The sequence below is a fragment of the Cyphellophora attinorum genome (genome assembly GCF_001299255.1).
Source record: "Cyphellophora attinorum strain CBS 131958 chromosome Unknown Contig13, whole genome shotgun sequence".
In the NCBI taxonomy this organism is placed as follows: domain Eukaryota; kingdom Fungi; phylum Ascomycota; class Eurotiomycetes; order Chaetothyriales; family Cyphellophoraceae; genus Cyphellophora; species Cyphellophora attinorum.
In genome coordinates, this window is record NW_017253241.1 from 75,284 (window position 1) to 102,144 (window position 26,861).

General features: G+C 53.2%; 11 protein-coding genes across 11 annotated transcripts; 4 read left to right on the plus strand and 7 right to left on the minus strand.

Annotated features, from left to right (window-relative positions):
- Positions 1 to 175: 175 nt before the first annotated feature.
- AB675_11254 (uncharacterized protein) lies at positions 176 to 2,041 on the plus strand (the record flags this gene model as incomplete). Its single annotated transcript, XM_018140083.1, has 1 exon — positions 176 to 2,041. One exon carries the CDS (start codon positions 176 to 178, stop codon positions 2,039 to 2,041), a length of 1,866 nt encoding a protein of 621 aa, XP_017999921.1.
- A 939-nt stretch (positions 2,042 to 2,980) lies between these two features.
- Positions 2,981 to 4,549, minus strand: AB675_11255 (uncharacterized protein; the record flags this gene model as incomplete). The annotated part of the gene is made up of 1 exon (XM_018140084.1): positions 2,981 to 4,549. The coding sequence occupies one exon, from the start codon at positions 4,547 to 4,549 to the stop codon at positions 2,981 to 2,983; it is 1,569 nt and encodes a 522-aa protein (XP_017999948.1).
- A 637-nt stretch (positions 4,550 to 5,186) lies between these two features.
- Positions 5,187 to 7,433, plus strand: AB675_11256 (ATP-dependent RNA helicase mak5; the record flags this gene model as incomplete). Its single annotated transcript, XM_018140085.1, has 1 exon — positions 5,187 to 7,433. One exon carries the CDS (start codon positions 5,187 to 5,189, stop codon positions 7,431 to 7,433), a length of 2,247 nt encoding a protein of 748 aa, XP_017999832.1.
- Positions 7,434 to 9,544: 2,111 nt separating this feature from the next.
- Positions 9,545 to 10,144, minus strand: AB675_11257 (uncharacterized protein; the record flags this gene model as incomplete). The annotated part of the gene is made up of 1 exon (XM_018140086.1): positions 9,545 to 10,144. The coding sequence occupies one exon, from the start codon at positions 10,142 to 10,144 to the stop codon at positions 9,545 to 9,547; it is 600 nt and encodes a 199-aa protein (XP_018000068.1).
- A 2,318-nt stretch (positions 10,145 to 12,462) lies between these two features.
- AB675_11258 (Zinc-type alcohol dehydrogenase-like protein) lies at positions 12,463 to 13,518 on the minus strand (the record flags this gene model as incomplete). Its single annotated transcript, XM_018140087.1, has 2 exons — positions 12,463 to 12,686; positions 12,738 to 13,518. 2 exons carry the CDS (start codon positions 13,516 to 13,518, stop codon positions 12,463 to 12,465), a joined length of 1,005 nt encoding a protein of 334 aa, XP_017999968.1.
- Positions 13,519 to 14,676: 1,158 nt separating this feature from the next.
- On the plus strand, positions 14,677 to 16,475 carry AB675_11259 (putative amino-acid permease; the record flags this gene model as incomplete). Its single annotated transcript, XM_018140088.1, has 4 exons — positions 14,677 to 14,858; positions 14,909 to 15,592; positions 15,649 to 16,258; positions 16,305 to 16,475. 4 exons carry the CDS (start codon positions 14,677 to 14,679, stop codon positions 16,473 to 16,475), a joined length of 1,647 nt encoding a protein of 548 aa, XP_018000019.1.
- Positions 16,476 to 16,856: 381 nt separating this feature from the next.
- Positions 16,857 to 18,635, minus strand: AB675_11260 (Transporter mfs1; the record flags this gene model as incomplete). The annotated part of the gene is made up of 1 exon (XM_018140090.1): positions 16,857 to 18,635. The coding sequence occupies one exon, from the start codon at positions 18,633 to 18,635 to the stop codon at positions 16,857 to 16,859; it is 1,779 nt and encodes a 592-aa protein (XP_018000033.1).
- An 821-nt stretch (positions 18,636 to 19,456) lies between these two features.
- AB675_11261 (putative formaldehyde dehydrogenase AdhA) lies at positions 19,457 to 20,689 on the minus strand (the record flags this gene model as incomplete). Its single annotated transcript, XM_018140091.1, has 5 exons — positions 19,457 to 19,693; positions 19,750 to 19,975; positions 20,032 to 20,055; positions 20,112 to 20,493; positions 20,563 to 20,689. The coding sequence occupies 5 exons, from the start codon at positions 20,687 to 20,689 to the stop codon at positions 19,457 to 19,459; spliced, it is 996 nt and encodes a 331-aa protein (XP_017999982.1).
- Positions 20,690 to 21,713: 1,024 nt separating this feature from the next.
- Positions 21,714 to 22,977, plus strand: AB675_11262 (Zinc-type alcohol dehydrogenase-like protein; the record flags this gene model as incomplete). The annotated part of the gene is made up of 5 exons (XM_018140092.1): positions 21,714 to 21,878; positions 21,989 to 22,096; positions 22,142 to 22,381; positions 22,439 to 22,879; positions 22,933 to 22,977. The coding sequence occupies 5 exons, from the start codon at positions 21,714 to 21,716 to the stop codon at positions 22,975 to 22,977; spliced, it is 999 nt and encodes a 332-aa protein (XP_017999934.1).
- Positions 22,978 to 23,339: 362 nt separating this feature from the next.
- Positions 23,340 to 24,760, minus strand: AB675_11263 (Riboflavin transporter MCH5; the record flags this gene model as incomplete). The annotated part of the gene is made up of 5 exons (XM_018140093.1): positions 23,340 to 23,601; positions 23,650 to 24,029; positions 24,080 to 24,515; positions 24,577 to 24,623; positions 24,677 to 24,760. The coding sequence occupies 5 exons, from the start codon at positions 24,758 to 24,760 to the stop codon at positions 23,340 to 23,342; spliced, it is 1,209 nt and encodes a 402-aa protein (XP_017999885.1).
- Positions 24,761 to 25,196: 436 nt separating this feature from the next.
- Positions 25,197 to 26,428, minus strand: AB675_11264 (uncharacterized protein; the record flags this gene model as incomplete). Its single annotated transcript, XM_018140094.1, has 5 exons — positions 25,197 to 25,264; positions 25,315 to 25,610; positions 25,695 to 25,909; positions 25,962 to 26,061; positions 26,118 to 26,428. The coding sequence occupies 5 exons, from the start codon at positions 26,426 to 26,428 to the stop codon at positions 25,197 to 25,199; spliced, it is 990 nt and encodes a 329-aa protein (XP_018000079.1).
- Between the last annotated feature and the right edge of the window lie 433 nt (positions 26,429 to 26,861).

The following is a 26,861-nucleotide window of genomic DNA, read 5'->3' on the forward strand; positions in this document are numbered from 1 at the left end:
GTAGCGTGCTGCCTGATCTGGTCTTCAATTGATTCTCTGGAAAGGCACAGCTACGCGCCTTGAACCTGTTGTTTAAATAGCAAACACTACTCCTTGCCTCTCCGAAGGTCAATACTGACTTTGAATCACTATCATCAACGCTATCGTAACTTCAGCAGTATTAGCTTATCATATGATGCCGACAGACACCAATTATGACGCTGGGCAGCCAGTGGCTGGGCTTGGGAAGACGGAGTCGGAGATCAGTGTTGTGCGTCAACGTTCGAATCAGAGTTCCGAGCAACGTCCTTTCATCCCGGAACCCGTCACTTTCGACTACATAGGTGTTGGGCAGATCCGCAACGAGATTTCCGGTCAAGAAAGCAGACGTCAATCTGGCTTCAAGTCGCAGTCAAAATCGCGACATCCAATTCCTTTCGCCGAAGTAAAGGGGGACTCATCCTTTGCTGTAAGCGACTCTCTTCTATTCAACGTCCTGCCTCTGGAAATTCTGACAATGGTCATTGATTTTCTGCCGATCGAGGTTCTAGAGGTGCTGGCGAGTGTCAGTCGTGACTGTTATATACTTGCTCGCACCAGACTGTTCGAGAAGCTGGACCTCGGCTCCCATCCCGCAGGTTTGGATATATTGGGCTACCTACACAAGCAGACCTTCGAATCGAGAAGCAGAATGAACACACTCTACTTGGGGAATTGTGTTCGGCGCCTTACAGTGTCCACGTTATCGAGAAGATGGTCTCTCCACACCGTCATAAATGTTTACCTCCCGAAAGTCCTCAATGTCATACAGTATGGGCTCCCGAACCTGGACTCCCTGAAATGGTCGCAGCCAGTGACATTGACAGCTTCTGCGTGGCAAATTCTTCTGGAAAGTCCAATTCGGCGGCTGAAGCTGTACAACATTCTCATTAACGCCAGCACCTTCGACCAACTGCGAGGCCTTCCGCCGGCAGCCGGACGATCTTTGGAGGAATTGCACATAGGGTGGGATGTCGAGCCGAAACGTGGGGTCCTTTTCTGCTACAACTGTGCGATCGAGCTCCTAATCCGCTGTGCACCCAAGCTCACGACGCTTGTCTGGCACGGATCAAGTTACAGCCCGGCAAGGTATGGTGGGGAACTGAGAAAGGCTGGTCCACTTACACCAATGTTCAACCTTCGTTCACTGGCGCTGAACGGTGTCTATATCCAGACGCCGGAAGACATCGCTGCACTCATGGGTCCGACAAAAACCTCAAAGCTGGCGCACTTGTCCTTGAACCAAGTTAACGAGGCTGTCATTCGTCGTCTGAGACTCCTGGGGAGGCTGCCGATGCTCCAGAGCTTTGTGTGGGGCCAGGACTCCTATACAGCGCCGTTGTGCGTCGATTTCCTCTCTCAGAACCCTCAGATTGAGTTTCTGTCTCTGAAGTACTGCCCTAAGAGCCTGATTGACGATGTAGTGTTGCCTCTACTAGCTACGGACTTCCGTCGCCTTAGATCACTGGAGCTGAGATACGACAGATACGACAATTCCAGCTCAACGCTTTCCGATGCAGCCCTTACACGCATATCTCAACTTATCAGCCTGACTCAATTGCACGTTGAGATAGGCCCCCCCACCCCAACCTATGGCCTTGCGACGTGGATGCTTGATCACGACAAAATCCGTGCGTGTGTGGAGCAGCTCCCGAAGCTGAAGACGCTGGCTCTGAGCGGCGACACATACGATCCACATAACACCGGTCTACGGTTCGTTCAAGAGAACTACTACTATCGTTCCTTCACTCATGGAACGAATGGTTGGGAGTCACACGACCGAAGTCCTTCCTTCGAAAGCACACATCTCGAGCGCATGCTAAAGCAAGGGAACGAATACGTGTCAATACGCAACCAGAGTGGCCCGAAGCTAGACTTCGTATACTGTGGACAGATTCCCATGCGTGTGGAGACTGGTTCTGCTGGATGTTCCGCCGTACCCGCGACAAACGGACGAGATTCATTGACTCAATTCTTGCGCAAAACTTTTCGCACAGGAAATGCGTTGAATCCCTCCGAGTGAACACTGGTCGCCTCGGGATCCCGAGGCCGGCTTGCGTTCGACGGACACTACGGAGGCTGGGCACAAGAGCGCTACGATCTGAGCCGCAGCAGCAGATAAGTGGCTGCAATGACAAGGGCTCACGGAAAGCTCACAAGGACTGCATGTAATCAAATAGATCATGGGCGTTCCCCAAGGTACAGACCAAAGACGACAATAGAGCTTATCTCTGCGCACTCCACGAAATTCCAAGGATTTGAGAGGAGGTGACCTAATTCTTTCCATTGGCATCATAGAACGATGCTAATATTCGTGCTTCCGTTAAGTCCCAAGTGACCCTTATCCTCGTGATTTGCGCTCTGCTTCGAAGATTTCTGTTACCATCCCACCTTGAGCCCGTGAGCCCATGAGCATATGTATCCAGTGCCACAGAGACGGTACAGTGTTCTACTGGATAGGTAATGAGGCCATCAAATAGTGGTTTCTAAGTGTCAAGCACTGCCACTGACAGCCAAATCTTATCTTCTTGCTTGTGCCTCTCCTCCTGCGCTACTCCTGCCAGTGTGTCACATTCTACCTGAAAAAGACCCTGGGAGGGAGATCGGAGCTGGGGACATCGACGACCGCTACAGCTTTCCTCACTAACCCAACGTTTCTCTGGGGCCGGCAGCCAAACCATGTCAATCAATCGAGACTCGATGCTCTGCCAGTCCTGTTCTTGAACAAATCTCCAAAGTTGCGTGCTATCGTCCGTGGAGAGTCGCGAGGAGGTTCGCACTGAACGCTTCGGTGCTTCGTCGGTCATAGCGGCGGGACCTGGACCGCGTCCAGGAGCAGACGGAGGCGATGGTCTTACCTCCACCAGCTAAGGCAGCGCACAAAGGCGCCCGACGGTATGTAGGCCAGAGTCCGCCTGGTAAGTAATTTTCCATGACCACAACAGGCCAATTAGTGCGTTGCTCAGCCCATACCAAACTTCAGCAGCCGGCTTTCCCGCTTAATTCCGCTCAACAGATCTCGAGTTTGACCAATCGTCATTTCCTTGCCAACGTCGAGGCTTCGAACATCGCAAATCCAGCCCTTCTGACGCAGCCACGAGCCGTCATCGCCATCCCAGAGCGTCTTTCGAACCTCATCGGCCTCCGCACGTCTGATCTTAAGCTGCTTTACGCTCACGCCCCGGTCGTCCTTTTGCTCATCGTGAGCGCTGATCCAGCTTCGTGCCATCAACGCGCGAGCTATCTTAGCACCGCCAGCAGCTCCAGCCATGATGTTTCCACCAAGATACCATGGGTTCTGCGCATGATCGAATGAGTGTAGAAGGACTGTCAGCGGTAAAGCACCTATCCTGACCAGATGTGATCGAATGTATGGTTCCAGGTCAGCGAACGGCAGTCCGTGGGGCGAGTAGATGATCGACAGAGGTTTGGGCCTTGCTGGAGTAATTGGTGAGACTAATGACGGCTGCGAGGCGAGTGAAGAGATGGATTGTTGTTGCGTAGGCGCTGATGACTTTCGATGCGAGAAGATTGAATTCTGGTAATCCGAAGTGTTCGGCGAATCAGGTGGGGTCGGAAGCGCTTCAACCTGATCAAAGTCGTAATTCGGCATATCAATCCCGAAATCAAACAGTGCCTCCTTCGTCAAGAAAGGCTCAGATTTCTGTTTGATCACCGTGTGATGTGGCAGCTCAAGTCTGGGGCTCTGGCCACCAATATCGGAACCGTGAGAGCTGAGTCGCACCTGCTCCGAGAGTGGCAGAAACTCCGAGGACGCTGTGTTGGATGATCTGGAAAGCTGCGGCCGATGACCTTTCTTTACCTTGAGTGGCTCGTCCAGCGATACCGGACGACCTATCAGGGGTGAGAACAGCCGTTGCGGACTGGTCGGCGGGAGTGTGACAGGACTTGTAGGGAGATGGAAGTATCGAGTCGTTTTCGGCAGATCGATGGTCGGCACGGGCGCGATTGACTGACTGCGTGAGGGCGGGGTGTACGTTATGCCAAACGCGTTATGCAGGCCGGTCATGTAGTTCTTCGCTGGGATGAAGCTGATACAGATCTCTCCAGCATGACCTTCAGCGGATAGCGGCGGGATTCGAAGGCGAAATGAGTTCTCGAACCTCTTCTTCTCGTTGTATTTTATCAGACCATGCACTCGGTTCGGGTCGAAGTGGTTCCAGCTCTTGATGGCCTTGGCTGCGGCTGGCTCTGCAACGATGATGCTCTTCGTGCCTGGTCTCAACTGACGCAGTGTCTCCTTGTGGCAATGATCGGGCTTATTTTGCGATACGACCACAATATCCGGCTCCTCAATTTCCGACAGGTGTTCAATTGCGCTTGGGAGGGTGCGCTTCGTGATCGCAAACCAACTGGCCGTGACCACAGAGGAGCCGACGAGCCATGGGTCGACGAGGACACTGTAGGCACCGTTCACTGAGGTCAGGTCAGAGAGTACAGGGTGCGTTTCCGGAGAGAATATGAGGAGGAAGGTGCTATCGGCGTTCAGATGGCGCACTGTCACGGACATGGTCTCTCAGCCGGAAGGCAGGAGCGTCATGGCAGAAGCACTGTACTCGGAGCTGCTCCAGGTAGATGAGTAGATGTATAGGAGTACGGCTCGAGCCTCACGAGTTCGAACATGGTCGTCGCATGGTCACGGTGACGAGGGGTATAATCGTTAGTTTGTGGTACGGCTGCAGGCCTTGGATATAAGATTGCAGCAACGCCGGGTGGCAGCAGCAGACGATGTCATCTTCGATAAATTTGGACAGCCGTTGTCGATAGTCTGGACTCTAGGCGAAATCATGTCTAAAACCTAGCTTAAACTTGCACTGTCAGAGATCCTCGGGGCTGCTTCTGCCGAGAAGAGCCTGTAGGGCTGAGGCTGGTTCAGATCATGACAAACACCATTACTGCGAATCATATGCGATGGTGAATAAGTTAATGTTGCGATATGTTCGCCAGGGAGGCCTCTGGTGACGAGAAGAAGCAAGAAGCGTGAATTGGTCCGGCAATTTAGAGGAGCAAAGCAGGAATCGTCAACAGAAAGACTGGTCACGGGATCGCGGATTTAAGCAGATACTTCCGTATAGGTCAAGAAAGATCCAAAAACTTTTTGAAAGTTGTCGAAATTGTTGACCACACAGCGCCCTCCCCGTATCATCATGCCGGGCATTTTGGTTAAGGATCAAACGATGATGGAGAAAGGGAAGCGGAAGCGGAAACAAGAGAAACTGCTGCCGAGAAAGTCAAGAGTCATTGCTGGAAGCCGCCCGGTGGTGAAAAGTGACGCGCTAAGCTGGAAAACTGTTACGTTGCCGGATCGATTAGATGATGCGGAAGGCTTCTACCTCCTGGAGGAGGTGGATGATGTTGAGGTTGTGAGAGATGAGGGCAACAATGTTATGTTCAGGTCACTCAACTCAGACCTTGAAGTTAGAACACAGGACGCAGAAAATGGCGAGGCCATCGGCGAAGATGACGAATGGGAGGGATTTTCCGATGAGGAGGACTCTGAAGCGCCGTTGATGGCTGATGCTGTACAAGCTCCGCGACCGAATGGTATCTTGAAGCACAAGCACGATCATGCGGCCAGTGGCGTCAATAGCGATCAAGGAGAGTCAGACGAGGGGCTCGAAAGCCAGAATGTCTTCGACTTGCTGAACGAGGTGCCACAGGACGCTGGTGATGCTTTGGCTTGGGAAGAACTTGAGCTTACAGAACCTACAATCAAGGCCCTGACGAACATCGGCTTCACAAAGCCCACCCCGATCCAGGCCGCAGCAATTCCTCCTATCTTGAAAGGAAAAGACGTCATTGGCAAAGCGATCACTGGCTCAGGGAAGACTCTGGCCTTCGGGATCCCCATCATAGAGCATTGGCTTTCAGTCACGGACGAGCCGAAGGGCCCCGTGGCTCTGATACTGGCACCCACGAGAGAGCTTGCACACCAGCTACACGACCACATCAGCGCACTTGCAGAAGGCCTTGATCGACAGCCTCGCGTTGTCAAAGTGACAGGAGGTCTCTCGATATTGAAACAACAACGACAACTGGAGCATGCAGATATCATAATAGCGACGCCGGGCCGTCTATGGGAGGTTATCAACGAGTCCCAGGGACTGATCGAACAATTGAAACAAGTACGGTATCTGGTGATAGACGAAGCCGATCGCCTTCTCAGCGAAGGACACTTCAAGGAGGTCGAGGATATCATCGACACTATCGACCGACAGGTCTTGGACGAGAGCAACCGGCCCGTCAGCTCCCGACCCCAGCGACAAATCTTGGTATTCTCCGCTACCTTCAATCGAGGATTGCACCAGAAGCTCGCCGGCAAGTTGAAGAACGGCACAGCCAGTGACCTCCTGAGCAATCAGCAATCCCTTGCATATCTGCTGAAGAAGCTTCCGTTCCCTAAGCACACCAAGCCAATGTTTATCGACCCATCCCCAGAATCGACAATGGCAAGCCAGCTCACCGAATCAATATTGCAGTGTCCTGCAAACGACAAAGACCTCTACCTCTACGCTCTCCTACTCCTCAATCACAATCTGAAGACTCTAATCTTCGCCAACAGCATCAACACCGTCAAACGCGTGCATACCTTTCTCAGCACCCTCTCACTGCCCTCGGAAGTCCTTCATGGTGACAAAATGCCACAAAAGTCTCGACTTCGAGCTCTGGAGCGCTTCCACGACATACCAAACAGCATTCTAGTCGCGACTGACGTCGCCGCACGTGGTCTCGATATCAAAGGCATCCAATTGATTATCCACTACCACGTTCCCCGATCTGCAGATATGTACGTCCATAGATCCGGCCGCACAGCCAGGGCGGGCGCTGCAGGAAAATCTGTGCTGTTGTGCTCGCCAGAGGAGGTCGTTCCGATCACTCGACTCATCGGAAAGGTGCACTCGCAGAAACAGAAACAGGAACAGGAGCACCAATTTGGCGATGCGCAATATACAAAGGATCCGCCCACAGGGCGGGCTCCAGAGACAGTCTACGTGGATTCCCGAATCACAACGCGCATCCGGCCACGCGTTGACCTAGCGCAAAAGATCACCACAGCAGCGCAGTCGCAAGCGAAGACCTCCTCTTCCGATTCCTGGGTACGCAAATACGCCGAGGAACTAGGTCAGGAGTATGATAGCGAGGAGTTCGAAGAGGAAGCACGCCGAATGAAGCGCGGTAAAGGTGGCGGACGCGAAAAGAAGCGCAGGGAGGCCGCTGCGACTAGTAAAGGGCAAATAGGCGCCTGGAAGGCCGAATTAGGGGAGCTATTACGGAAGAAGGTCAATCTGGGTGTCAGTGAGCGCTATCTGGCTGGAGGCGGCGTGAATGTTGATCAATTGATCGATGGAACTGGGGAGGCCGCCTCGGGGGTGTTTCTTGAGGGTATCCGATAGATGAACGTGACGCTGGTCAAACGCGCTACTCAATTTCATCGAAGCCTCAAGTGAAGCGACTTGCTCTCACTATCTAATCAGATGAAGATCCGAGGTGCGTCATTCTCGTGTGGCTTGTGCCTCAGGAGGATCCAACTTCGGTCGCCTCTCTTCGTACACAGCGTGCTCCCCGTACGAATTGTTGCCTGGACAGTATGTGCACAAAAGAAGCATCACTTCTTCAAGTGTTCGAAATCCCCCCTCGCCACTGCGGACAGGACGCTTCTGGCAATAAAGCTATCACAGTAATGCCATTAGAAATGCTGACACTCAAATATAGCCATGTCTCTATCAATGCTGCAAATCCTGTTCGGGCAAGTGAGCTATAACAGCCATTGGTCAAGGTCGCTCGTCAGAACTTTTGTGCCTACGCAGATACATATCGGCCGACGGCCGCACTCGCGAGGATTACACAGCAGCGCAGGCAATCGCATTTCTGTGGCAGTGAAAGGGGCGGCAGCCTGAGCGTCAGATGGCGGTGGCCACGGCTACCATGCGGACATCATAATCTCAGCATCGTCTGAGACAGGCGATCGCCTGACGAGATATCCGAGTGTCGATGACAAACGCGAAGGGTGGACTGAAGCAGTCTGGGGACTTTGGTACTTCTCTAGCTTACCTAATTTTCCTAGCTGTCGAATCATGCACGGCGCAAGCCTGGTTACCGTACCGAACGAAGAGCCCCCGCCTTCTGGGGCCGCTTGCTCCCTCGAGGGCCGTGCCGATAGCCACCGAGGCTGAAGCAATGGTACGGTACTGTAAGAGGAAAATGAGCTGCTGGTGTCCATAAATCAAGTTTTGTGCGCGCAGAACAAGTGCTTGGCCGTGCGAAAGTACCTCGACCGGTTTGCGGTGCATGTTTAGTCCGATGAGTTGCAGTGGTGTCCTGCCCCTTCTGGCTGCTTGGAACGGCTCGGCAATAACAAAACGTTGGCTTCATCCAGAGAGGAGTTCGTTTGCGCGTGTGTCCACCATTCGATTGCTTGTGAACCCACAATCGAGACATGTAGACAATAGGAAGGTGCGGTATCCCTGAGTCGACACACCCATCCAGATCGAAGCAGCCCACGCAGCGTTGGGTGACTCATGGCCGGCATGGAAGGCAGAGGACTCACAATTGTGCACGACTGCCTGTGCTCAGCCGTAGCAGCGGTGCTTCATCGCAGCCTGGACAGTCCACCCAGGGTCTGTACTCATACCCGCGGTTGCCGCACATCATCATCAAGGACAGAGTCATCAGGCTCCAGAGCCGAGGCCGCTGAGGCCTGGACTTGCATGCGCAGTGGTTCTGAAGAAAGGTGGATCGGAACTTTTGTTGCATGAGACTTGGTGATTATTGATGCAGCCAGGCGGGGCATCGGTACAAGGGCTTGCATGAAGCTGCATGATCTGGTGACGAATTCTCCTGCAGGTTGTGGATCGGTGGGTGTGTATGGACTGCAGCTCGAATGAGAGTGATCTTCTGAGTCATTGTCTTGATCTCGTAGATTCCGCAGGCTGAGTGCATAGCAGTGTCTACATGACTGGAAACAGAGAAGGAATCACCGTGTGAAGGAGGGGCAATTGCGACTCATTATCGATAGTCCCGAAATTCAGGCACACAGACTGGTGGGGCAGGCGACCAGGCATCGATCGGCGTGCAGATCAGGATCCCTACCAGAGATACGAAGTAGGCAGCGACCACAATTGCAGCAGTCACGAACAAGCGCAGAAGAGATGGAAGGTATGTTGTGTGTTTTGCAGCAGGTACTCTTTGGATCTATCTGAAATATATCGATGATGCGACAAAGCAGTCCTAATCAAATGATGTTGACAATTAAGTCCCATGAATAATTCCTCCCCGCCACACTTTCGGTCTCTGTAAAGTACACAAAAGGCAAGCGGCCATCTCTTCCATCGACGCTGCGCAAACTGTTGCGAGTCGGGCTCCCCTTTTGTTTCGAGGTGTCTGCGCCGGACCGTTCGCGCCAGCGTCGTTCCCCCTCGATCATCTGGTGTGGGTATCGTAATACTGTTGATCATACAATCTTGGTTCAAATCTCAAATCCGTAACTCCATCAAGGTAAAATCAATCAGCGATAGTACCTGCTGCTTCGTGGGTTGGCCATGATGATGATTGGCTCATCATTGTACCAGCTTCGCGATTTGCGAGCCTGTTGATCTGCGTAGTAGAGACTTCCGTGGTAGTCGGCGTCACTGTCGAAGTGTACTGTCCTTCGTCGCCGGCTGTCGTCATGGTATCTCTCCCTTCGTCCGCCGGTGATCTCGTAGTAGCCATCGTCCCGGGGTTCAATGTAGTAGGTGCGGTCCTGTGAGACGACAGGTCGGGCTGATGTGAGTTGGAGACCTTTGTCGAATGCCTTGACCAGTAATCGGACGGCCTCATACTCGTAGGGAATTTCAATTTCTGTGCGTTGACCGAATGCCTGCTTGTCGATGACACTGTGTGGCCGGCCGCCTTTCGAGTAAATGTATTTGGCGACGTCAATGGCGTAGGCTCGGCCTCTGTCGCAAAGCTCGCCGTCCTTCTTCCATACTGCCACGGGGTCGAAGCAGCGCTTGCACTTGGCGGAGTGACGGCTCCAGGTGGCACATACGGCACGCTCATCGTCCCGGAGTCGGCGCGAGGCCCGCACCTCCGGCGCGAAAGTCACTGCTGGAGATCGCGCCATCTTTGCTGATCTGGGTTCCGGGGTAGATGGAACAGATGTGTTAGGCGTTGACACGTGGGTGAGTGGGGGTGTCGAGACTGGTGGTGGACTGGGCGTCGCTCGAGTTACTGTGATGTACTCGTAGTCGCGATCTAACACATTGATTTTGGGATAGTAGTAGTAAGTTGTGTGGGTACGCGCGTGAGAAGACACGGCGACGGTGTGGTTGGTGGTTCCAGGTATCAGGCGGTAAGGTATGAAGCAGTAGTCGCTGCCTTGCTCTGGCAAACTGGGCGTCGACGATGTCGATGTGTTGTTCTGTGAGTGGTTGAGTGAATGGAAAGAAAGCAGGATTGGTTCGAGGTGGGAGTTGAAGGGAAGTTATAGATGCATAGCCTCCACAGTGAATTGAACAGATGCGTAGCGAAGACAGGCAACAAGCCAGGCGCTGCAGGGATGTTCACTGGCTGTGGGCCCTGCTGCGGGTCTGTGTTACTAGGCTGGGATTGGAATGGTCAATACCAAAATCCCCTGGGCGACAGTTCCCGCAAAATCGTAAGCAAAGGTCCTGTGCAGGTCCTCGAGTCACTGCCCAGATGTTCTTTGTAAGTACACTCTGACGAGACAGTCACCTAGCCTTGCATTAAACTGTCATCGTCCTGTTTGGTTTCGTTGTCGTCGATTATGTTCGCTGATGTTCGTGAGCTCACCTAAAAGTAGAACACGACTGACCTGGCCGGCGTTTGCGCTTCTACGACACGCGCCGGCCAAGGACTGCCTGTACAGCCACTCAATCTCGTGCTTCGAGTCGTCCATGACTGTGCGGCGCATCGTCTCCAGCATTTTTTGTTTCAAGGTCGTCAAGCCTGCCGGTCTAGGAGCCAGCCCTATGTCGTCAAAGGTGGTGAAAGAGGGCTGAGCTTCCCAAACCACCGTCACGACACGGAAGTGTGGCTCGTACTAAGCCAAATCAGAACCTTAGACGAGACCACCTGCTGTAATGTGATAGGCGCGCTGACAGCCCAAGCTTCTTGTTCGCCTAGTCCCCAACAGGCTGACCGGTTTGGGGGCCACCCAGATGAGCCTCGCACCAAAGGGCTTAGTATCTGACAATACACACGAGCGTTGAAACATCAGATGCACGGGCTCTGTGGCCACCTCGATGCTGGGGCCAGAACACTCAACAGCACAGATTTTATGGACCGTTCTGGGATAGTGCCGTCTTTGGTATTACCGTTACTGGTCATATCATCAGCGCCGAGTCTGCCTCGAGCCATCCCACCACCCCTCCCGTTTCCTTGCTTGGTATCGTTGACTCAGATTAAGGAGCGTGCGGGTGACCAGTCAGTGGGCCTTGCAGTCATAATCCGTGAGCCTGCGTGAACACCCGCTGGGCGTTGCTGCCTGTACAAGGATACTTCGGGTGTACCTGGCAGGCACCTACAGATTCTGGCCTGTCCATATCGAAATGTGCAGGACTTTTCCCATATCCGCGCACGGCTGCCTTGTCCCACCAACCTGTCATGTGTTCTTTAGTCCGACTTCTGACGACGCCTGGCCGGGAGTTACGAGGAACGACCTTCCGCTGCATAACCGGCTCCGTATCCTCTCACAAGCCGAGCATGCGTCAACCTCTGGTACACAAATCCAACCCACGGGCGTCACTTTCCCAGACCACGCGCTATGCTTACAGATCATTCAGGAAGCCCGGCGCCTGCCTTGGATGACGGGTAAACCTCGATCTGATTCATCACTCAGGAACTGTGCTACCCATTCTATGCTCACCGCTACATAGCAAACACTCTCTGAACATCGTTTATCCGTCCACCGTAAGTTCGTGGGCAGAAAGTGCAGTCACGAGGGCTCTTGGGGAATGAGTGAGGCGCTCTGAGTCGTTCTGCGCGTCCTGAAGCGCGCTCTTTGCTTGACTTGGAATGTGTATGCAGCATAGACGTGGAGCACAGATCTGTGGTACCGTTGTGTTTTCGCAGCCTGTGGAAGCTCGAAGAACATGGTGAGTTCCATGCACCAACGTGAAGACAACAAGCTCTTCCGTTGACCGCGTTTCGAGCGTTCAGCGCCCGGGAGAATCGTAGTCGCGGCGACCTATGCCGCCCGGGATGGTGCACGACTAGCGCCGAGCTGTGCCACTTCCGGACGGTCGAATATGATCACTTTGTTGATAAAGACGCATCGCACGTATGAAGTCGACATATGGTTTGACCTCGGTATCGGCTTTCGGAAGGCGAAGACCACCTCGCAGGAGGACGCGCCCAACCAGGGTCGACAACGCCGCTCGATCACGCCGTTCATTATTTGACAACGCCAGATGAACGATCTCACTCAGGACCTCGGATGACGATCTTGCCCCTCGTCCGTCCGGTGCGTAGCCGCGTGAAGCCTTCACTCGCGTTTTTGAAAGGCAGAACTGTATCCTTGATGACCTTGATCTTTCCTTCGGCTACCCATTGCCCGATCTGGCTGAGGTGTTCCGCATTCGAGGTCACCGAAGCCATTGAGAACTTTCGATTGGTTCCTCCTAGCCAGCTGGGCTGCAACATTTCTGGTACTGGTCAGCAGGTGCTCTTACTGAATTCATACCAACCGAGCTTACTTCTGACTATATCACCTAGTGTAACGAAGCTGATCTCTGCTCCTACTTGGACGTAGATCGCGCTGTCACCGGACCATTTGCCCAGAGTCCGCCACAAGTTCGGGTCGGCGCCAACATTGTCGACCACATGTTGATAGCTTCGACCGCTGCCGATCAATGTTGTGGTTACATTCGTGCTTCGGTAGTCGATCACTTCATCAGCTCCCAGGTCTCGGCAGAGCTCCACGTTTGCTGTCGAACAGGTTGTTGTGACATGACATCCGAGGCACTTCGCTATCTGTATGCCGAAGCATCCAGTGCCGCCACTTCCACCATTGATGAAGACACGGTCACCTTTCTTGACGTAAGGTGCGATGGACTGATATGCTGTCAAGCCCGCGGTGCCAATGCACGCCGCATCCTCGGCGCTCAATTCCGATGGCTGCGGCACTACTTCGTCGTGACTGACGACGATGTACTCAGCAAGTGTTCCATCCTTGCGAGGAGGAGTGATCCGTCCAAACACCTTGTCGCCTTGCTTGAATGGACTTGGCGGCTGTTCGGAAGCAACCCAGCCAGCATAATCTAGGCCTGGCGCAGCCGGTCGACCTATGATTAAGCGACCGATGAGAGGAAGACTTGCCAGCTTGTAGTCCACTGGGTTGAGTGCCGCCGCTGTGACTCTGACGATGAGCTGATCGGACTTTAGACTGTTTGCATTCTTGGGCGATGGCGCGTCCCTTGTATGTCTGAGGTTTGCCTCCAAAGTGGGAGCAGTGCTCGTAAATAATTGTGCCTGCATAGTAGCTGTGACTTACTGGTCTCTGCTTGTATTAGTATGACTGTAGATGGAGTAAGACTCGTTGTTGTCTGGTATATCTCCTGCATCGCTTTGGCATGGCAAGAACGATGGAAGTTCGGCTCCACGCAAAAGAACATTTTCGTCATGATCGACGTCACCATCCTCGTTCACAAGCAGAAGCCCAATGCGGCATCGATGAATTCACACTACCTTTAGTCGACCTTCATTGTGGTGTTTCCTACTTGTTGTGATTCCGGGATAGGTGAAATCACTGCGCTGCATACGGGTTATTCAGGTCGACTTCAGGTTCAGGGCTGCTCATCTGGCATGTCGCTGACGTTCATTCCATTGTCTGCTTTCTCGACATGGCTCCCCGCCATCTCGAAACTGGGAGTCAGATCAGTTCTGCTTGCTTCACATTATGATCGATTTGCTTCGCTGTTGTGTCGAGGAAGAAAGAATTATGAGCCTCAGGTAAAGTAAACAACGGCCAGCGGCTTGGCCTTGGACGCCTTATAATTCCATCAGCCGTTCATGCTCTTAGCATGACTCTGATCATTGTTGCCCATGTCACGTGGCCGATAGTGACCACCATACGAACAAATGAGTCCGCGATGACATTCATCGCGTCGTACGTCACCAGGGAGGATAACCTGGGAGGGTAGCCATTTGGACGTGGCATCGCGGTCTGGACTCCTCCATCCTCCCGCCTTTGTGCATCCCCGCACGCGACGATCTTCACCGAGCTCCAAGCACCTGCTGCAAACGGCTTATCAGTTCCATTTCACCAGAATCTAAATCAGCCGTTGGCATAAATCCTATTCCTAGCCGACATATGCATCGAGGGTCAAGCTACAGCACGAGAGTGCATGGCCCCCTCTCGGCGCTACCAGCAAGCCGGTCGGATGGCGTCGCGCTCGTGCTGTGATTGCTGGATCCTTATCTTCGAAAGTCACGATGTGCCGCTATGCTGCACGCAGGATCGATAAGTTCGCGTAGGACTTGAGCGATCAGCAGCATGCGTTGAATCAAGTATAAGGTGACGGTAAGTACCTAGGTATGCTTCTGTGCGTCTTTCCAGGCTGGATATCTTCGTTTTCCTCGAGTCACCATTGTCGACTTTGTTGTTGAGATTTCCTTTTTCCGACCTGAGCAGTCATGGCTAGCCAGAGGAATGCCTCCGTTGTCTCTGCGGGCGGCACTCACCACCAAGTGCACGAAGAGCGCATGCAAGTAACATCTGTCTTCACGAAGAGAGGCGAACATGCCGTGCTAGACCACGAAGCGGACGCCGACGAGGAAGTTCTGGTGGCATTGGGCTACAAGCAGGAATTCAAGCGGTTCGTTCAACGTCAGAGCAAACCGGGCCTTTAGCAGCTAACAGCCACAGTGACCTTACATGGATTGAATCATTCTCAGTTTCATTCTCCGTGCTCGGTCTACTGCCCTCGATCGCATCTACGCTCGGCTACAATTTGGCGTTCTCCGGACAAGCTGGTTCAGTATGGGGCTGGATTGTGGCTGGTGTCTTAATACAAAGCGTGGTGTTTGGCATGGCAGAGCTCTGCTCCTCAATGCCTACAGCGGGTGGTCTATACTACGCAGCCGCAGTCCTAGCACCCGAAGGATGGGGACCATTCGCATCCTGGTGCGTTGGCTGGAGCAATTTCCTAGGCTTCAGCACTGGGCCATGTTCAGTCAACTACGCACTCGCCTCTATGATCATTGCAGCCGCTGAAGTCGCAAACGAGAACTACGTCGGCAAGGTCTGGCACGTCTACCTAACCTTCCTCTTAATTCTGATCATTCAAGGACTCCTAACGATGCAGAGCACAAAGTTTCTGGGGCGGATGAATGTTGTCGGGACCGTCGCCAACATGGTCGTCCTTATCATTTTCATCATCTGGCTGCCGGCGGCATCGATTCAACGACCAAAGTTCAACGACAACCAAACAGTCTGGGTCAACCTCCAAAATGGGACAGAATGGCCAATGGGCTGGTCCTTCATCATGGGGTTCCTAAGTGTGATCTGGACCATGAGTGGTTACGATACACCTTTCCACTTGAGCGAAGAGTGCTCAAATGCCAACATTGCTGGGCCGCGCGCAATTGTGATGACCGGACAGCTAGGTCTGTACCTCGCTTTTCCATCATTCTCGTCATCGCCTACACTGTCAAGGACGTCGCAGAGGTAGTGGCAGGACCATATGGCCAACCCATGGCATCGCTTTGCGTACAAGTACTGGGCAAGAACTCCGGCCTCGCGATGTTCGCATTGAACATCATCGCACAATTCTTTGTCGGCCAAGGCTGCACGATCGCGTCTTCCCGCGTCATATTCGCTTACTCGCGCGACGGAGCGATACCTGGAAGCCGCTGGTGGAGCCGTGTCAACCAGAAGACGAAGACCCCTGTAAACTGCATCTGGTTTGTGCTGACCATCGCGGCTCTGCTCGGGCTTCTGGCCTTCGCCAGCCCCGTTGCCATCGGTGCGGTGTTCTCGATTGGAGCTATTGGACAGTACATCGCTTTCGTCACTCCAATTGGGCTCAAGCTGTTCTTTGCGAGAGACAAATTCAGGCCTGGCCCGTGGAACCTGGGCAAGTTCTCTAAGCCAGTGGGTGCGGTAGCTGTGTCCTTCTTACTGTTGATCATACCGGCATTGGTATTCCCTGCTGTCAAGGGTGCGGATCTGACTGATCTTACGATGAACTATACATGTCTGATCTATGGCGGTCCTGTAAGTATTCGCGCTCCGCCTCCCAAACAGAGCTAACAAAAGGCAGATGATGTTTGCAATCATCTATTATGCAGTGTCGGCACGTCACTGGTTCAAGGGCCCACGCGTTAACATTGAGCACGTCATCCATGGGGACGAGCATGTACTCCATGGGGACGTGCTGGAGGGATCCGAGTCTCATTCGGACCGTGCTGAAGTGTCAGAGAAGAAGATATAGCACAATTGACTGTATATATGCGTCCACTAGTCTAGGAGCAGGTGCCTTAGATGCCTTTATGACACAATTTCCCGTGAGCAAATCTTGAATATGGCGCGAGGTCTACTCCTTTACGAGCAAGCTGCGTCCATCCATCTCGTCTATAACGACTAGCCCCATGACCGCGAGTCTCGTGGGCGCATCGTCTCCCAGTACGCCATCGGTTCTCTTCGGGCTCCATCCTTTTGGCGCATTAGCGATGACGAACAGGTACGACATGAGTACCAACCGACTGTGCGTTATCTGACCTTAGTCAGGGCAGAAGGGTCATCTCTGGGTCTATCTTTAGATCTTCGTATTCCAAGGAGATCAGCGTCGCTTGGAGCGGATGCATGCTGAAGACTAGCCGACCGCGAACTTCGACCGCGCACGTAATTGCTTTCCCCACACGTAGATGGCTGTGGTGCCTATGATGCCCATAACACTCAGACCACCGAGCAAGGAAACGCCCCTAGCTATGCCAAGGTTGAGGAAAAGTGGTCGAGCAAAGACGACGCTTGCTCCCGCGGTGGCAGACCGCCAGATGCTGTTGCTGGCGAACAGCGATGCCGCATATTGCGGGTATGAGAACGGGATGTAAATGAACAGCGACTGCATCGTCCAGAAATGACCGCAGCAAAAGATGGCGACGCCGGTCAGCGGGGCAACCCAGTGGATACTCGGTTTGGCCGTCCACGCGAAGAGGAAGAGACCGATGGGGAGCAGCAGTGAGCCGATCATAGCTGGCACGAGACGATGTTCTTGTTCGCGAAATCCGTTCTTCAGGTTGTCTGGCACCATGTAAAAGTGTAGGTAGGCGAAGTAGGCAAGAATCGCGACGCAAACACCGATTAGGCAGGACATGAAAGCGAGCCCAGTCTCTCCCAGGTTGAAGCCATACAGAGGTGGGAAGACCAGTGGGAACACCTCGAAGAAGGTGTAAAAGACGCCATAGAAGTATCCTGTGTAGAGATTGACGAAGAAGATCGAGGGATCTTTGAACGTGATCTCCACGGGCCGGATCAGTGCTGAGAATAGTATCTGTCTGCCTGACAAATTGCGTTGGTTGATCTCGCCCTGCGACTGTAGTCTGGGGTCACCCGTCAACTTGCGTAGGCGCCGTGCCCGATGGAGGAGGATCTTGTCGGCTGAAGTTTCGGGCATGAAGAGCAGCAGGAGGACCAGCACCGGAGACGCGATCCATACCACCTCCCACATCGGCCAAGTCCAGCCTTTGGCCATAGCTGCAAACCCGCCTATTAGAGGGCCGAATGCGGGACCACACCACGCCGAGAAGACCCACCAACATAGTCCGTATGGAATGTAGATGACGGAAAACATGTCTCCCATGGTAGCACCTCCGTTAGCTAGAGCCGGGCTACCGAAAAAGCCGAGCCAGAAGCGCAGAGCCAGCAGACCACCGAAGCTATCGACAACTGGTGGTCCAAAAGACAGCACCCAGAAGACGATGAAGGTCAAGTAGTAGACGGGATTTCTGCCAACGATAGGAATCTCAGTGATGGGCGAGAACAGCAGATCCCCAATGCCATAAGCCAGCACGTAGAGAGATAGTCCGAGCGACGCAGCAACTGGGCTGACGTGAAACCGGTCCGTCAAACCGCTCTCTGCGGAGGCCGCCCAGATCGGTCCAGCAAGGTAGACGGTCCAGGTATAGAAACAGAGCATGAAGACCACTGCGGACTTCTTGAGGGATGACCAGTTCTTGGGGTTCTCTGGGTCGTCGGTCCGGTACCAGTCCACTAGGATGACCCCGTCACTGGTCCTGGTAGGTATGATCGAGACGGACTTGGTACGTTGACTCCTCAGCATCAAGTCGACCTGCAGAGCCTCGGAGGTATATGGCGTGCTACGAATGCTGCTCGATGTGATGACTCGTCGGGCTTGTTCCAGGTCGACTTCTGCTTCGAATGTCTGATCAGGAGTGTTTTGGGAACTTTCAGATTGTCGCCTCCGGATAGCATCGTGGTTCGGCGTTTTCTCACTGGTATCAAGGATGTGTAGATATTCTTCAGGAAGCTTGAAGTCACTTTTCTCCTCAATGTACTGGAAGATCCTGTTCCTCGTGAGCACTCGAAGTAAGCTGCCGAGGGGCGCGTCTCTGATGATGTCGGGCACCGGCATCTTGATCTGCTGGATTGCGCCGGCGAGGGGCCGATGACTCTATAGGCTAGAGGGATTGGTGTCAACTGGTACTATGGGTAGAGAGAGGGAACGACTCAAGGACTTAGCTGTCAACAAAATGTGTCCGTTCGCCAGGTCGATGGGAGTATATGTATCCGCACTCGCGTAGCCAAGGAACTGATTCGACACCTTTGGTTACGATGTACTATCGCCATATGCAAGTAGGATACTTACAAAGCTGACCACAGGCATCTCGGCTATGGCTTGTGGGAAAACATCATGTCAACCCCTGCTGCCATCCCATGCGTGCTTTGCAGTCCGTCAGAATTGATATCGTTGTAAGTGAAAGGCCATAAAGCCGCAAGACAACACGAGGCTCCGGCCAATCGTTGGCCGATATGGACTCCAGGATCTAGAGAAGCATAGCGTGCGGACTAGCGTCCACGTCCAATCTCAAACGACAACCTGACTTAGCTATTCCGCGCGCGACCTTTTCCATGCGACCTTATCACATCAACACCAGTGGACCGTGACTTCGGCAGAAAAGCAGCGCTTCAAAGTCGTCGGATGGGACCGCGTCTGACATTGCAACGTCAACAGATACCTATTGTGGGGTGTCCAATCGAAGTAAGCTCTTGCTGCCTTTAGTTGGCAGATATTCCGAGGTGCTGATTGTCGAGCGTTGGGCAATTACCATCATAGCTCACCAGGGAGTCTCGCAGCAAGTATAGTACATAGGCCGGAGGGATACCGAAGCAACGATTATCGTTCGCTTCCAAGAAGAGCTCCCCTCTTCCCACACTTCAATCTTCGTGAATGCATTATTCGGCTACCAAAACACCGCGGTATCGAATCTTCCCTTCGTCTAGCTTATGCAGTGCTTCTTCAATCCCTTCTGCAGTCATAGGGAATGTCTCTATCACGGGCTTGATGCCATGAAAGGCCGCAAACTTGAGCATCCTTTTATGCGCTCCACGTGGAGACACAACCGATCCCTGAAGAGTCAGTCCTTTCGCGATGAAAGGGAACGCCGGTATGGAGATGTTCGAGAATGAAACCTGGGAGCGTTTAGTGCGCAACCTTGCTTTTCAGCTGTCTCCAGTCCGCGACTCACCGTGAGAGGGTAGATTGTTGCCTCTGCAGAAAGAAGAGGAAGCATGGAGTTCCAGTCTGGTAAAGCTCCAGTGGTGACAAGGAGATGGTCAAGCTCTCTCGGCACCGAAAGCTTGGCTGAGCCTTTGGTGACAAAAAAGTGCTTCGCACCTAGTCTCAACGCTTCCTCGCGCTTGCTCTCTGTGCTGGAGAAGGCCACCACCTCGCAACCAAGCTTGGCTGCGAACCTGTATCATGTGTTAGGAACGCTTTGTAGCTGATGACACGGCAACTGCAAGCATACTGAATGGCCAAATGACCCAAGCCCCTGTAAAGCATTAGACACTCTGCACCCATACTGACAAAAGGGAGGTAAGTCAGTACCCGACGCCACTCACACCCACGCATTGACCGCCACGAATGTTATACGTCTCGATAGCATTCCATATGGTGGCACCCGCGCACATCAGAGGCGCGGCCTCGGCATCTTGTAGCGCTTCTGGAAGCTCGAACAAGAATGCTTCGCGCCAGACCGCCTGGTGCGCGAAAGAACCCTGATCGTGATCGTCCTGGCCGTACATTTTGACATCCGGGCAGTAGACTTCTCGGCCCGCAAGGCACGATTGGCAGTGCCCACACGAGTCGTGGATGTAGCCCCAGCCTACGCGGACGCCGAGTTGGAGCTGTGAGCAGTTTGGACCGATCGCAATGACAGTGCCAACGCCCTCATGGCCGAGAACAATCCCCGAAGTCCTATAGTGAAGGTCTGTTTTCCGAACAAGTCAGCTGGAAAATCATAGATATCGACTAGGTCGATAAGCTGGAATATACGTACCTGTGCCGCAAACACCTGACGCGCTTATCTTGACCAAGACTTGGTCGCCAGTCAGGTCGGGTTTGGTTGTCTCACGTTGCGTAATCCGTCCATCGCTGGTCGATTGAAAGACTTCGAAAGTGGGCATGACGAGTTTGCAGTCTCAAAGAACGATGATCAAGGGCAGAGCGCTCCTGTTGCTCTGAGAACCCGGATCTGTTCTAGCTATAAATATTTCCAATGGGGGAACAGCCGACCAGTTACATGGTCATCCCTGGGTTCCAGTAATCAGCAATCCTTTACAGCGTCGGACAGCCTCTGATAGTCTTGGCCTACTGGGAACGCACGACACCATACCGAACAGGTTGTTCCAAGTTGCCATGGACTCACGGGGAATATTGCGAAGGGGACATTCAAACCTGAAGCTCGTTTGCACAATGGCTGATCGTTGTACCGCATTCATATCACATTCATGTCCCTGGCACACTAGTTCCGGAGGCCTACTCGTTGTCAGTTTGATGGTTGACGTACGCCTTCGAGTGAGGTTCAAGCGCAACACCAAGAGTGGTTGTGGGATGTAGGTGGACGCTAGTCCGCAACGTCGGAGAGAGCTGTTACACTAAACCTATCAAGGATTAGCGTCATCTGTCACCATAGATCCGCCTTTGGTGACTGCCGTTGGCGATACTATGTAGCACGCTAGCCTCTCTACTTTTGCAAGCATCATACAGTCTGCAGACCCATACTCAGGGCCTCGAGTCTCTCAAAGCTAGTCCGCAGCACTAACCCGCAGCACCACTCGAGTTGAGCAGTCCGCAATGCTGGAGCCACCAGGCTGCAGTGTCTGGCTGGTCCATTTTCCGCTCGGCGTGGTCGCCAGTGGACACTGTGCTTGTTGCTACTGCGCTGCCCGCGCATGTGGAATTTCGACCCTGTCAAGCATAAGCCTCAGGTTTGTCAGCGACGCTAGCGACTATAACACATCCACGACTTGCACACGCAACAGCAGCATCGTATCGCGCTCGAGGATGATGGCTTTTGTAGTGCTTATATCGAGAACACCCACAATTGCCCACCTCACGTGAAGTTTCCTGCTCTATCCTCTCACTCACGATCGACCGCCATCTTATTGCCACTCTCTACCATCTCCTTCCAACAGTAACTTAGGTAGAATGGCTCTTCCAAGCACTCAAAAGCAATGGATCCTATGCGGCACCGAGAAAGGACTCGACGAATGGCAATTCCGTGACGCAGCCGTGCCACAAGTCGGAAGCCATGGCGTCCTTGTCAAGATGCACGCTGCTGGGCTCAACTATCGCGAGGTCTTGATCCCTGCAGTATGTTTAATGTTTTGCAACCCAGGCAGTAGACATTCACTGCTCTTACACAGAGCACTGCGGGCCCCATAACTTGCTTTCTCACCTCTGACGTTCATTCATTCCTTTAGGGCGGTTTCCCATACCAGCTCAATCTGCCCGTCGTCGGCGGCTCCGATGGCGCCGGGGAGGTGCTAGAGGTAGGCGCCGGCGTGACCAAATGGAGAAAGGGCGATAGAGTGACGACACTCTTCAACCCTGGTCATCAGTCTGGTGCTCTATAGGGCGATGCGTACCGCATGGGTGCTCTGGGCGCCGCGCTGGACGGCACATTCCAGCAATATGCAGTGTTCGACGAGGACTGGCTCGTACGCCTTGCCAGCAACTTGTCATATCTCGAAGGTGCTGTTCTGTCCAATGCTGCGGTCACCGCGTGGAATGCCCTATATGGAGGCCGGTCCCTGAGACCTGGCGAGTGGGTGTTGGTGCAAGGCACTGGTGGAGTCAGTATGTTTGCACTACAGGTACGAGCTCCGCTTTTACGATGCTGGCCGATATGTACATGCTGAACTTTCCACAAGTTTGCCAAATCAGGCGGCGCGAAGGTAGTCGCCACGACTTCCAGTGACGCGAAAGCAGACATACTTCGTCGCTATGGAGCTGACCATGTCATCAACTACCGGACGACTCCGGACTGGGGCGCGGCAGCCAAACAGTTGACAGGACGCAACGAAGGCTTTGACAATATCCTCGAAATTGGTGGCGCCGGAACACTCGAGCAAAGCATTTCTGCCATCAGAAAAGAGGGAACCATCACGGTCATTGGCGTCGTAACTGGATTGGTGGCACCGGTCAACCCGCTGGAGACTGTTTACAAGATATTCACCCTTCGAGGTATCCACGTCGGCTCAAAGGTCCAATTTGAGGAAATGATGGCTGCTATCGAAGCAAATGCGATCCAGCCAGTGATCGATGGGACTCATTTTGCTCTTGAAGACCTGCGCGAAGCGCTGGAGTATCTTGTCAGTCTTCCACGACTGCAAACCTGAGACGAATCGAACTGACTTCCATGCAGAAAGAGCAGAAGCACGTTGGAAAGGTCGCCATCAAGATCGTCTGAAGCCGGTGAAGGAGCGAGTCTCGTATGTGGAAGCGCATTCTGGTAGAGGCGCTAGCTATGGACCGCTTGAGATGATACCGATCCCCTCATTCTCGAGTTGCGCCGCTCTTTCCGTCGCTGAGATTCTTCAGCGGCGCCACAAATCAGGCAAGAATCGTACAGTCAATTGATTGCCATGCTCTGCGTCTCTTGGCATGTTCCTTCAGATTGTCTAGGATCACCAGTGATGGCTGATTCCTCGTGGTCGCAATAATTCCTTGCCTCTGTTGAGCTTTCCGACCATGAGTCTGCTCCTGAGATATGGAGGCCAGCTTCGCCGGTAGACAAGGCGCTGAACTTGGTGATGTGGGCATGCTGTTCCATCACGCCTTCTGAGCGACCGAAGGTCCAACTTTGCTCACCCGTGCCAAAATCAGTAAGATCGAGGACACGGCGAGTGCAGAAGCCGCCCAGCATTGCAATCCCAGATACGACCCTGTTGACTCAAGGATGGCCCCTGCGATTGGCTGACCAAGCAACACACCGGATCCCGCCAAAGCGTTCACGAAGCCCATTCGTGCCCCAATCGCCCGCAGATCTGGCGACAGCGCCACCGTTGTCATGGACGGGAGGCTCACAAACGCGCTATGACACGGTCAGCAATGGCTTCAATCCTGGCAGAGACTCACTCACCCACTGAAGAACCCGTAAAGAGCGGCAAAAGCAAAGAGGCCACCAATCCTGTCGGCAGGAATCCAACACCACACTAATACCATGCTTGCGACACTGGAAATACAGATGACGTTAAGTGGTCCAATTCTGTCAGCCAGGAGGCCTGGAATCAACCGTCCGAAGGTGGAGACCCCGTTCATCACCAGTAAAAAGGAGAGCGCAACCGACGACGATCTTGTCGCTATCGCGCCAGCCATGTTTGAGATATAAAAGAACGGTATGAATACACCAACAAAGCCGACGAACATGCTGATAGCGTACAGCATGAACGTTCGATCCACGAAGATGGACGTATCGATGTACTTTTTCCCCTTGCTGGTGAGAGTGCGAACCTCATGACACTAAGAATGACGGCACAAGTGGCCAGCATAATGAACCCGATAACTCGCACCGCCCAAGCGTAGCCAATCTGTGGCTGCAGGTAGTAGAATGTCACGGGATAAATGATACCGCCGATCGAGCTTCCAGTGGCCGCGACACCGACCGCGAGATTCCTGCGTGTCGAAAAGTACGTTGATAAGACCGCCATGGAAGGCGTGAAGAGAAAGCCGGATCCAAGGCCGACGCAGATACCCTGCGCCAGTAGTACTTGGTAGTATTTGTCGGAGAGACTTGTCATAAACATGCCGAGGCAAGAGAGGAAGGACCCGGCCACAATGAGCTGATAGAAGTACCCATGATCACACAGGGGTCCCGCTATACTGGCAGAAGCGAGTAAGATGAAAGTCTGGATCGCTCCAATGATGGAGATGCTGGATTTGGTAGACGACCCAAGATGTCCGTCGGCGTAGTAGGCTTCGAAGACACCGAAGGCGTTGGTGACGCCACTAGATTCACCTCGTCAGCAGTGATTCAGTGCACGCCATGTATCAGAAGACTTGTACTAACAAGGTGCTGAAGAAGACGAAGAAGCCGCCGAGAACTTGGAGCCATGCCTGTGGAAGTAAGCAATGGTTTTCTGTTCCCCAAATAATTGTGCACGACGTACCTTCAAGCCTCCATTGGGTATTGCAGTTGATGCCGGTGGCGTCTTCTCCGTGCCATCCTGCACTGCTGCGTCAATTCTGGCCATTGCTTTGTGTTGGTCTTTCTGCCTGCCACAAGTGATAAGCGTGTTGGCGTGCGAATGTACTCCAATGCAATAGCTGCCTTGCGAGAAAAGGTCTTTATACATGAGGAACATTGGTGGCGTTGGTTTTGCGTAGCGATTGATAATCGAAGCACTCGTACATCGTGCTCTTGTTGCATAGCCTTACAAACACAACGACTTTTGGACTGGAGTAAGCAATCTTGCTCGTTGTGATAATGCTTCGCGTGAACACAACAGTGGCGTTCCAGGCCGATTCATAAAGAAATTGACCGTCCCGGTCAAGGGAGATGTTGTACTAGTCCGCCGCTAGTCCGCTTGGCCATAGTGCCGTTCTAGGAGGCTGCGTATCCCTGAACCATCACGTATACTGGGCCTTCGCATACTTTTCGTGGACTTCTTCTCGTGAGAGAATTTCGAATTACTCGATCCTTCGCCAGTCTGGTAGAAGATCCGGGGCTGGACTTTCAAGCAGGTTAATATAAGTTGCTAAGCGCCGTCAGTCACGCTTCCGGTAATTGCAATCCAAGGCAACATACTCGCGGCAGCCCATCTTCTGGAGAAATTCTTCAGCACGATCTGAAGCCGTTCGAGGCCGCCCGCGTACTTCTGCTCGTCTGATAGTCGTTGCAAGTGTACATACACAACGGCGGCCTGGTAGATGGATAGCATTATGTAAGGAGAAAGTGTGTCGTAGTCGAAGTCACCTTCCGAAGTGTAACATCGTCCAGCGTAGTTGTAGATAGTGACCGCAACTGGTTCCATGGCTGCGAGTCTGTCGGGAGGTATCGGACCTCGTCCGGATGTCAGACGGCTGTAGAAAAGAAACAATGCACTGTTGTTCTCGAGTCAGCACCGTCAGTTCAAAGGAAGCGAGCATGTATATGACCTTGCACACGTGGCCAAAGACGCGCAGTACCGGCCATAAGTCAAATCGGTCCGCTCTAGTAACGGCAAGAAGTGTAGGAGTGTGCGTTCAAGTTGCACGGCTTCTTCCAGCTGGAACACTTCATCGGCGGCAGGCTCGTAAATGTGCCGCACTACACGTGTCACCAGATGGTGAATCTGGCATTCTCGCGCAAATTGGCCAAATTTGGCGTCCGATGCAGTCCCAACTCTTGCGGTCGGGCCAACCTGTTCACCCATTAGCCGACGATTTGTCGAAGAGCTTACTTAGAGCACAAACAGTCCCGGCAAACCAGTCTCGATCGTTACATGGGAAATCGTCGCTTTGGTAAGGATCTGGGATGGTAAACATGAAGTCTCCGCAAGCAAGAGCCATGTGTCTATAGGCAGGAGTGAGCTTACTCGTACCAACGCAGGCACGGAGTCGTGTACTGACCTGTCTAGGTTATGCAGTGCCCACCATGCCCGTCGTCTCTCCTCAGTCACTATCAAATCGTCGGCGACTACCGACCGCGGCGAAAGACCGAGAAACCCTGCAACTTTGGCACATCCTGCGACGGAAGCGGCGGCCGCCGCCATCATCCCATGGCCGAACTCGTAGTAAGCAATCAGGATGCGAGTCTGCAGCAAATGCAGACTATAGCGCTCAGTGGCTTCAAGCACATAAACAAGGGTCATGAGTCGAAGGTAGAGAAGTGACACCATGGAGGCATCAGACTGCCGTGGAAACTGCAAGATGAGCAACATTGCGTGAACCAGCTCGATACTGGAAGCCGTCCGGGACAGGAGCGGAAAGCGGATATGGGGTCCACTTAGGTATGACTCGATCACCTGTTGTTTATGTTCAATCGAGTCTAACGTGTGTGCCCGGGTCGTGTAGCTGGACAGGAGGTCAATTTCCATGGGCTCGAGCGTGTCGAGGTAAGACCGTTGGGGTATGCTTAGGATTGCATATTGAGTCGGCAGGCTTGAAGGAAAAGATCCCGGCCCCGGAACCACGGTAGCCTCGTGAAATGAGGGTGCGTTGGTGTAGGAGCACGTTCGCGATGCACTGCAATCGTCAGTAAGCCTCTCTGCACGATTGCTAGAGGAAGCGCACTTCAAGCAAGTCGTACAAGATGGTAGCAGTCGGTCACAGCCACGTTTTCGCGCATGGCATGAAGTGCATGCATGAGTGGCC